General features: G+C 42.2%; 1 protein-coding gene across 2 annotated transcripts; it reads left to right on the top strand.

The window, feature by feature from the left end:
- The first annotated feature begins 1,116 nt into the window (after positions 1 to 1,116).
- On the top strand, positions 1,117 to 8,763 carry LOC117843382 (protein PARALOG OF AIPP2). 2 transcript variants are annotated; one of them, XM_034723962.2, is made up of 13 exons: positions 1,117 to 1,659; positions 2,626 to 2,704; positions 2,804 to 3,345; positions 3,539 to 3,604; positions 3,769 to 3,854; positions 4,153 to 4,628; positions 4,763 to 5,197; positions 5,312 to 6,044; positions 6,358 to 6,588; positions 6,695 to 6,819; positions 6,909 to 7,288; positions 7,557 to 7,665; positions 7,753 to 8,763. In XM_034723962.2, the coding sequence occupies exons 2-13, from the start codon at positions 2,698 to 2,700 to the stop codon at positions 8,370 to 8,372; spliced, it is 3,810 nt and encodes a 1,269-aa protein (XP_034579853.1). In that variant the 5' UTR covers positions 1,117 to 1,659; positions 2,626 to 2,697; the 3' UTR covers positions 8,373 to 8,763. The 2 variants fall into 2 exon arrangements, with proteins under 2 accessions (XP_034579853.1, XP_034579854.1); XM_034723963.2 differs by having other exon boundaries at positions 3,542 to 3,604.
- The last annotated feature ends 2,046 nt before the right edge of the window (positions 8,764 to 10,809 follow it).

A 10,809-nucleotide genomic window follows, 5' to 3' on the forward strand; every position in this document is an offset into this window, starting at 1 on the left:
CCCTTAGCTTGGCGCCATCCACGCTGGCGCCAAGCTACAACGTCTTGGCACCAGCCATCCTAGCGCCAAGGTCTATGCGCAGCTGTTGACGCGGGTGCCGATGTGGTGGGGGCTTGGCGCCATCCATCATGGCGCCATGGATCTTGGCGCCAAGCTATCTACCCCGTACCCCTTCGCGTTTCGAACTAAACAAGTATAATTATTTTGAGGAGTGTGCAACAAACTAAGCTGTGGTTCAACTGGTTAGGAGGTGGCTTCTTATCCTAGAGGAGGGTAACCTGGGAAAAAAGGTTCAACATTGGGGTTTGAACTCAGGTCTGTGGTTCAACTGGTTAGGAGGTGGCTTCTTATCCTAGAGGAGGGTAACCTGGGAAAAAAGGTTCAACATTGGGGTTTGAACTCAGGTCTCCAGGAAAAGAAGCCCACCTCCTAACCAGTTAAACCACAGCTTAGTTTGTTGCACACTCTTCGGAATAATTATATTTGTTTAGTTCGAAACGCGAAGAGGTACGGGGTAGATAGTTTGGTGCCAAGCTTGGCGCCAAGATCCATAGCGCCAAGGCTTGGCGCCATGATGGATGGCACCAAGCCCCTGCCAGCATGGATCTTGGCGCCAGGGTGGTTGGCATCGAGACGTTGTAGCTTGGCGCTAGCGTGGATGGCGTCAAGCTAAGGGTCCATTTTTGGAATTGGTTCCGCCAGGGACGTATTTGTGAGAATCTTTCGCAAAAGGGCTAAAAAACGAAAAAAAGTCCGGCAGTGTTGCGAGAGAGGGAGACGAGGAGATACGTCGGAGCTCAAAATAGGTGAATATAGAGGGGAGAGGTCGAAATTAAGGGAGGGGGTGCGACAATAGGCATGATACTATTATTGGAACTAATTTCCAATTCCAACACCGAGGTCATCTAGAGCACATCTAATACAAATTTCGAATTATGAGGTTCCATGTTTACATGCAAATTTGGTGGAGGTGTTTTTAGATCATCATGAAACTAGAACCCTGAATCCGGTGGAGAAAAAAATAACTGTTTACAGTATACTGCATTGGAGTTTAGAGAGGAAACCCGCGGGAGGTAAAATGACTTTTTTTCCACGACAAATTAATAACTGGCTAAAAAATAGAAACAGTTTCCATCGTCTCCTCCCGACTCACCTCCGTCCCCGAGCGCCTCCTCGACGGCATGTCGACTAGGGTTCGCTAGCGCCGCCCCCTCCATCGCCCCGGTCCTCCCAGGCCCTATCCCTTCGATCCCCACCTCCGCTCGTCCCTGTTCCCCCTCAACGCTCTTTTCACCCTATAACCCTAACCGCAAGCTGCTTGGTCCATCGCCGGCGGGTTCTACAAAGGAAAACGGGATTCCGCCGCCTTCTTCTGCGACCTGACGCCCTCGATTTCCCGATCCGGCCGACCGGAACCTCGTTCCTCCTCTCCGCTCGTCTTCAGGTCGGCGAACTCTGCTCCCCGTCGTGGGCTCTCTCCTCGGAGCGCAGTCCGGTCCCCCCCCCCCCCCCCCCCCCCCCCCCGCCCCCCCAAATCCGTCCCGGCCTCCTTCCTGCTTCCCAGCCGCCAGTACCGGTTGCTGCCTCTCACCCAAGACACAAGGATCGATAGCTGCTTCATCATCTCGCTACTCCAGCGACGAGTTCCCAGTTCACGAGGTGAGGCATTCCCCAGTTCTATGTGCTTGTCGCAATTTTTCGTTAAAATCAACTGATCCGTGGATATTTGGCGCACTGAGTTGAGGATGTTTATGGTATATGTGGGTGGTTGCTCGAGCGATTCAGCCGTCATTTCAATGAGTTGTTGAGAGGTGTTCTATCATTATGCCATGAATTTATTAAACTACCTGACCTGTTAGCTGAATCAAACCAATTAGGATCTTCAACTTAGTGGTGAATGTATCTACAATCATGTACACTTGTATAGGATACTACTTAAGCTTCAGACCTGCGGTTAGTCTATCAATTTTTTGACACATATGGATTAGTGTTCGCATATACTCCACTTATTCATCATTCATACGGCATCTCTACATGTGTAGCTATGTGCTGCATGCAGGTATTAGCTAGAGTTAGCGCGCTCTGGTATTTCTGTTTTAAATCTACAGGAACAAGATTCTCTGACCGTTATATTCATGTTACTTTAATTTGAATGAGATTGATCACAGAGTAGGCAGCCAGCAAACCATACATAGGCAATGCGAAAGGTGTGAAATACATATTTTGGAAGACTACATACAGGCACAAGTTTCTATACGTATTTATATATATTCACCTGTCATCATATTTTTAGCTGTACCCAATAATTTTGGAGGACTTTTTACTCTGCTTGCACATTGTTGCATTCTTAGAATAGCTGCAATGTTCACATCTTGCAGAAAATGAGGCAAGTGGGTACATGCACAAGGTTTGCAGCAAATACAAAATATATCGAACCTGGATTGCATCAAAATGGTGTCTGGATTTACTCATGATTTATTTAAAATTATATATGCATATTTATCATTGATATCACCTAACATATTTGCAGTTTAGTTTGTCAAGTTTTTCTTCATTTTTCTCTTCTTTCTTCCCATGTTTATTAGCCAAGGATTAATTATTTGCTCTATGTGTTGGAATTAATAGGTCAATTTTCCTCACTGGAAAGGAAGGACACTCACGAGCCAGAACATTTGTCATAAATCGTAATAAAAGGACATGCGATGTATGCTTTCTTTCCTTCTCATCCCATTTGCATCTTAGATGTTTTTCATTCTAGACACAATCGGAATCGACAGTACCACTAATGGCTATTCATATTCAGTAAGGAATGCAGACCGGGTGGCACGTAACTCAGATCGTCGCAATAATGTTGTTTCATGGATCTCTGAGATTAAAGACACATCTAGTGTGGCTGTAAGGAAGAAAAGGGGGAGAAGAGCACCTCCGTCTGCTAAAAGATTGCGTGATAAAAAGGTGGATACGGAGATTGATAGTGATGATGCTGTTGACAATGAAATTGGTGATACAGATGAAGGACAGGTTGGTAAAAGTCAGTCTGTTGTGCACAATGAGGAGAATTTGGATGGGAGTGATGGCTTACAAAAAATAGGCCAGTCAGGTAATTCTTCTGGTGGTCCATCCTCAGCTTCGGAAGAACAAGACCATTCAACAAACTCTAAAGATATCCTCCAAAAAGGTAGCTCTGGAACCACAAAGAAGGTTTCTGCATGCTCACCGAGAAGCAAACAAGTTGCATCTCATTTGGATCAGGAAGGTGCAGATGAAGATGATTCTCATGCGCAAGCTGCTGTTGCGAAAAAGGGTGTTGATGACAAAAGAGGGTCTCATGAAATCAAGGATGATGTGAGTTCCTTGGTCTTGTAGGTTTATTTATTCCAGCGTTTTCATTTTATCTATGATGACAGCCTTGTTGTTGCAAAGTTGTCATGCATCATGCAGTGATTTGTTTGCTTTATATCCAAGCATACAATTTGTCTAAAATTACACCTTCAATTTGCATTAGCAACTAAGTTTGTTGTAAATGTTCAATATCCAGCAGGTATCTGATGCACAAGTGAATACCACATCCTCTGATGATAAAAGTTCTGAAGAAGTTGAAGATGTGAGTTGAGAACCTTAAACTTCTGTTTTGTTATTTACGGTGCTAGACCACAATTGGTTGCACTTAGATCGGGTTACTTTCTCTCTCTTTTTCTTTTTCTGTGATTGAATAATTTGCCTGAGTTTTGAATTGGCTGAACTGTATTACTTGTTTAAAAACAATAGGTGAAGGTGTGCGACATATGTGGAGATGTTGGTGAGGAGGAGAAGCTTGCTGTCTGTAGCAGATGCAATGACGGTGCAGAGCATACGTAATGTTTTTTTGCTGCATTGCTTTCCTTTCTATACAACTGTTCAGTTGCATTTGGGAATCCTGTATGGTAATGGTTCAAGTTGCCCATTTGCTGTTTTCTGATTTTTAATTGCTGACTGGAAGGCCAAAGGCACAATGAGGCATGCCAATGCGCTTATAATACATTTACACCATTATTATCTTTGTGTATATACCTCCGGGCAGGAAGAAATTGCACTTTTCTGCATTTGTCTACTTCTCAAAAGAATGTGCTGTTAATCTGCTATGAGTTTTTCAATCTTTCTTCTTTACTTCAGGTATTGTATGCGGGTAATGATGGAAGATGTTCCAGAGAGTGAGTGGTTGTGTGAAGACTGCCAAACTGCGGTAGAATCTGAAAAGGTGAAGAAACTAGAAAAATCTCAGGTGAAGGTTGGCACATCAAAAGGGCAGTCATTTGAAAGGGAAATGAACAAACCTGCCATTGCTGCGAAGAGCAGAAGTTCCTCTGACAATGAACTGGAGGCTGAGAATGCAGGCAACAAAGAGCCAGAGAAGAAGGGGAATGATATGGTCAAAAAAAGGATGGAAGATGATGCTGCGATTACATCCACAATTCGGGACACTATTTCTGAAACTGGTGGTGCTTACATGGGGCCTGACTCCAGAAAAAGAATGCTATCATCACGCGAGAGCTCATTTGGGTATGATGCTGACAAAGGAAAGCAACCTAGTCAAGTGGGAACTTCGTTGGCGTCTAATGCTCCAAAGAATCAGGCACCACAACCTCGTGGTAAATTGTTAATATTATTATTTTCAAAAGTAGACTCTTTACATAAAATCCTGAATGTTCAATTTCTGGTACTTCTGGGGTTGCCCTGAAGACATGCCATTAAAAGAAACTGTACTAAGAAAGGTATACTGCAGGTCAACTTACCAAATCCACTTCTTTCAACAACTCAAAGGTTCCCAAAGTGAAACAGCTACTGAATGAAGTTCCTCAGAAGCCCAAAAGTTTCAAGGAATCGTGGTCTTCGACCATTAAAAAGGAAGGGCCAATCAGCATGACAACTAAGTCTGCAACCTTCAAAAAGCCTAAACCTTGTGAGCCAGCAAACAAGGCAAAGTCTTCCATCTTGTCACCTGCTGAGGAGCCAAGGTCGGTGAATCAGCTGGTGAGCCAAAATGCTACAAATGATCAATGCTCTTCTATATTGGGGACTCCCTCCACTACTGCGCAAATGATTGCTCCTGTTATTTCAAAAACTGATACCACAGCTCAGCCCTTTGCTACAGGAAATAACACGGCTGACTCAAATAATTTAGGCAATGCTCATTTACAGGGTGGTAAAAGTTGCATTGGTAAATTACTTTTTCCTCTCCTTTCTCCTGCATCTCATTTTTCAATGTGTCTTAGGTAATTTATTTTTCTAATTGCATGCACTTTACTGTAGTAACTTTAATTTGTTCTTTCAGGAAACAGTGAACTAAAGAAGCCACTTTTAGCAAAAGTGCCTGGAAGTACGATGCCACCTAATCCTGAAAGATCCTTGGGTGGTATTCTTGGTCCTGGTGCTCAGAGAAAAGTAATTCAAAACTCAGATCCTTCACATCGGGATGCTAAAATAAAGGACTCCACTGGCCTCAGACAGGGTGCTTCTAGCAGTAATCGCACAATCCGTTGCCAAAGATGTAATGAAGCAGGTCATTCTACACAATTTTGTGCCGTTGACAAACTTCGTGTTTCTGCAGTAAAACCTTTAAGTGAGCGAAACATGAAGGATGCGTCTGCCAAAAGAAATAGAACTTCCGAAACTAGTACTTCAGAGGCTGCTGAAAAAGCTGCCTCCAGATCAGGAAATCAATCAGAGCAAATCATAAAATGTGGTACTTATCAGAATCCTACATATGGGCCTAAAGATGTTTTACCTGCCTCATTCGGCCATGTGAAAAAGCCCTCCCCGTTGTCAGCTCGATCTAATGAACAGGATATGAGATATATTTTGTCCAACCCTGGGAGCACAGCTTCAGTAGATTATAACAAGCTGAAGTTCAAAGATGATCATCCCACTTTATCTGCCACCACAGGAATCCCTGTTGATAATAGTTGCACTATGCCAAGTGATCGAAGGGATGAATCTGCTCAAGCCTTTTCAGCTGGTGATGAACCAATGGCTTCAACTGTCCCAGAGCTGGACTGGATATGGCAGTATGAATATTCTTTCCTTTCTATCCCATATGTGGAGTTTATTAACTTAAACATTTAAAAAAATTAATAAGTCTCCCTGTACATGTAATTACCTATACATCAAGAACCCCTTATCGGATAACACTTCCACATGCTTACTGTGTTTCTTATCATATGATCTCAATTCTCAAGTGTGCTTCATGGTTGATTCCAGTTTTTTTTTAGACCTGCTTATCACTCAGTGACTGAACATGCATTGTTTGCTACAAATTATAATATTTTCTAGATTTGTTCATTATATGCATTTTAACCTTTCATTTTTTTGTCTCAACAGAGGTGGTTTTGAGCTGCGGAGGACTGGAAGATCACCTGAGCTATGTGATGGTTTCCAAGCCCACTTATCATGTTCTGCTTCACAGTTAGTGCTGGAAGTAGCGAAGAAATTCCCTTCTAAAGTCCAGCTTGAGGAAGTTCCTCGGCAGAATTCATGGCCAACACAATTTCAGGAAAATGGTCCAACATATGAAAATGTTGGTCTTTTCTTCTTTGCTAGAGATATTCAGAGGTGTGTTCCTTGCTGTTTTTCTCCTTACTCACATTTGCTTCAGTCATTCGTGTATCGTTTTGTATTATTTTTAAACTCTAATCTGAATAGCTCATATGTTTTGCAGCTATGAAAATCACTATAGTAAATTAGTTGAAAATATGCTGAAGAATGATTTAGTTCTCAGAGGAAGTGTTGATGCTGTTGAGTTGCTTATATTCCCTTCTAATACCCTGTCAAAGAACTTCCAAAGTAAGAATTCTTCAACCACTTGAAGTTTTATTTTTTCTCATGATGGTTTCTGTGGTTGCTGAATTGATCGTATTCTTATTCTGTCTAAGGGTGGAATATGTTCTATTTTCTATGGGGGGTATTCAGAGTTAGCAGAAAAGATTGCTCAAACCTTTCATCTGATGTACCGACAAGTAGGCTGGAACCTAATTTTATTGAGGATCCCCGGGGTGTGGATCCCAGTACCTCTGTTTTGTCATCTAGTCTTTCATTCTCAAAAGACAGGAATAGTTTTGCTGAACAGGACAGTGGTTTGGTAAAGTCAGCTAATTTTCTACCGAGTTTAGAATCCAATCATGAGGTGTGTTTGAATGGAGAGAACTCTATACATCAGCCTGTGAATGGAAGAGCTCTAGATGATCATCTAGATTCAACAAATAGCAAGGGTGCTATGGGTCCCTCTGCCATGGCTACAGAATTAAAACACAAGGTGAATACTTATATCTTGTTCTGTCTGATAGCGCATGCTTGATGAACTGTTTTTCTACATAGCTGTATTTATGTTATCATGAACTTCTAGAAAGTTCTCTAGTCATGAATTTGACTTTATTGGCGACCAGCCAATATGTGAAAATTCCTTATGCAGCTTGGGAGTCTCGTATGCCTTAATGACAACTAGAATTCTATTCACTTCGTTTTACACGATCATTTAGATGATTTCTGATATCAGTACCTGAATGTATGTTACGCATGCGCAGAAATCTGATGTTAAAACATTGGACACTTTTGGTGGCAATGTTAGTGAAAGAGATTTTGATGTGAACACGGAGGCTGTTGCTTGTTCTGTCTCCTCAACCCATCAGGAAGGTAACTAACACTGTTCCTCATAATAGGAGTAGAAGTTAGTTATTTATCAGCCACATTTTTGTAATTTTTTACTTTTATCTATTAAAGAATCTGGCAAGGAGAGCACAATCATCAACCTTAACGATGCAGAGGACCTCATGGATATAGAACCTGTAAACACCGGTGAGATTAGCACAGAAGCACTAGATCCACATGCATCAGGTGGTGCACGCAAAAGAAATTTTGAGATGGCCAATGGAGCTGCTGAAGTTGATGGAGTACTCGAGCATAAGAAAATCAAATTGGATACTGTAGTGTCTACAAACTCTGAGTTAAGTGAGAATACCAACAATGGAAGGTTATCATCTAAGGTGCATCCCCTCGCTGCTTCCTCTGTGGATGACGGCACTAGCAATAAATCGATGGCAGGACCCTCCAGCAGTGATAGAAAGTGCGTATTTCCTCTAGATCTAAATGCAGTGGATAATGCAGTGTCTGAGAACATTGTAAATATTCCATCTTCAGATGATGAAGAGTCCCTGGAACCTGTTCCATCAAAGGTTGGAGAGAAGCAGGCCAGGGGAGATAACCCGTCAACTGATATAGCAGGTGCCCTCTCCCTCACGCTTGCATTTCCGTCAAGGAAGGGACAAACTAGTAAACCGCAATCGGAGCCACAGAGACAGTTTCCTGAGAGGAGCAATGGGAATAATACATCATCCATTTGAACATTGATGGTGAGCTACCCAAGCAGTCTTGCTCTTTGAAGCCACCCATAACATCCTAATCCCAAAACAGATGCACTTGCAATGATGCCTCGTTGGAAGTGCCTTTTAGCTGATAACCTCGTATACTTGGTGTCACATCCATCTGGACTTTGTTGCAATGAGCTCCAATGCTCTGACTGTGGGTCGATTCAGTGCAGAAAGAGTGAGCTGGTCTTTCAGAATTTAGATTGGATTGGAGCATCAAATGAGAAGTGTCATGTTTTAGAAGATATGCATTGTAAATCTCATGTCCATTTTTGCCCTTAGCCTTTAGTGGTCCGATAGTTGGATGTTACCAAGCGCTCGAAAAATGCTGGTGTTCGACTGTTCGCAAAACGTTCGTTTTTGTTCATTGTTTCTTTTTAGTCCATGAATTTGCTGTGGTTGCTGCCCGAACAGCATTGCACTGGTATTAGGCAAATAACTCGTCACTATCTTATATATGTAGTTAAAACAAGAAACTTGTAGAATCAAATCTTTGAAGCAGCGCTGGTTATTCGTTTCTATGTAGGCCAATCTGTCCTTTGCTTTGCTTATTTTAGTCATTTATTTAATAAAGGTTTTACTAATTCATGTAAATGCTTGATAGGTGGGTGCAGATTGGTTTAACTATTTGTAAAATGCTCAATTTAGTAAAATAATTTGGTAGATTGGTGTATCCATAGTTCAAACGTTATATTATCATAATTGTTATCATTAGATCGTGATGTAGGGTATATTTGGGTCGGAATAAATTATTAAATATTGTTTAGTCATTGATTTTTGTGTCGTGTATTTGGTCACATAAGAAAATGCACCGTTTAGAAAACTAATATTATGTCTTCATATTAATTTTTTTATACAGTGATTAATTTTTTTGTTAAGACTATTTAATTTCATATTCAATATTAATAAGTTCGCTCTCACTAGTTCGTACATAATTTAATTATATGCATTGTTTAACTACATAAAAAAAACTAATATGTTGATATCTACAAACAACACCTACCTTTTAGGAGCTTGGCATAAATATTTTTTAAAGCATCCTTTACAAGTTTAGAAAGGGAAAATGAGCTCAAGGAACAAACAACATATGCTTTTATACAATTGTTGAATACATGAGGAGAAGTGCAGGACAAATCAAGGTCCCACGGTTTCTCTTATGGACTTCAGTCAATCGTTAATGCTAATGGCATAATTCTAGCGTTGAATCTTAACTAATGAATTAATTAATGAACAAATAAGTTTTGTATACAGTTGAAAAGAAACAACTTGATCACGGCAAACAACTTATTGACAAAAATTAAGAATTATTGGTCAGAAGAAAATCCACGTGTTCATTTACTTTGAATTAATAACGTTTGGACTATAAATGCACCAATTTACCAAGTTATTTTACCGAATTGAGCATTTTTATAAGTCGTTGGATCAACCCAATCCACATGTACTAAATTAAGTATTTTACAAATTGGTTTATAAATTTGCACCTACCTATCAAGTTGTGGTAAAGTTGGAAGCAATATAGGCCCCCTTTGGTAGGGCTTCGGCTGCGGCTTCTCCACAGCAGAAGCTGAAGCCCTACCAAACGGTAGGAGGGCAAACGGCTTCATTCGAGAAGCCCCTGAAAATGCGCTGAGAGGAGCCAGAAGGAGGTGTGGAAGCTAAAAAACCGGCTCCCCGCGGCTCCTCCCCGTCCGCAGGACCAAAGCCCCGAGTTTGCCCCTGAGCGGCCAGGCGAGGCAACGGCCGAGGACGACGGGTGGCGGAGAAGGCGGGGGTCGAAGAAGGCAGCTGCGTGGGGTGAGGCAGGGTGGAGGAAGACGGCGGTAGGTGCCTGGGCGGTGGCAGATACGACCGGGAGCAGGAGGTGGGGGAGGAGGAGTAGGCGGCCAGCGGCGGCCGTCGGTGGGCGTTGAGGCGGACGTAGGAGAGGAGAGGCGGCCGGCGGTCGGCGAGCACAGGAGAGGTGGGGGTGGAGAGGAAAGGCGGCCAACGGCCAGTGGGCGCAGGAGAGGCGGAAGGTCGAGCCCGGCACGCAGAGAGCTCGACGGCAGCGTGGACGAGTCGCGAGGTGGAGTAGTGGCGGGTGGATAGGGCAAGCCGCAAGTGGATGGAAGCGGCACGAGGATAAGGCCGCTGGCGACCTGGCATTGCGTGAGGTAAGAAATGAAGGAAAGAGAAAAAAAAAAGGAACGGAGAAAAAAGTAAATGGAAAGAAAAAAATGTAACATCCAAAATTTCAAATTTTGCAATTCAATAAAATTGGCTAGGAATAAGTTGCATTTAAATTCCTTAGGTATTTTATTAATCCTTTAAATTAAATTAATGCATCATAGGAGTTCAATGTTGCATTCATGCTGGTGCATAGCTTTTGTTTGATTGAGTTTGAATTTGTGTTTGAATTCAAAAATTTGAATTT

Source organism: Setaria viridis, chromosome 2 (genome assembly GCF_005286985.2).
Source record: "Setaria viridis chromosome 2, Setaria_viridis_v4.0, whole genome shotgun sequence".
NCBI lineage: Eukaryota > Viridiplantae > Streptophyta > Magnoliopsida > Poales > Poaceae > Setaria > Setaria viridis.

What these genes read in the sequence shown, in the direction of transcription:
- LOC117843382 (XM_034723962.2), top strand. An exon ending in CTCATGAAATCAAGGATGAT is followed by an intron (nt 3,346 to 3,538) that starts GTGAGTTCCTTG and finishes TTCAATATCCAG; the next exon opens with CAGGTATCTGATGCACAAGT. An exon ending in CTACAGAATTAAAACACAAG is followed by an intron (nt 7,289 to 7,556) that starts GTGAATACTTAT and finishes ACGCATGCGCAG; the next exon opens with AAATCTGATGTTAAAACATT.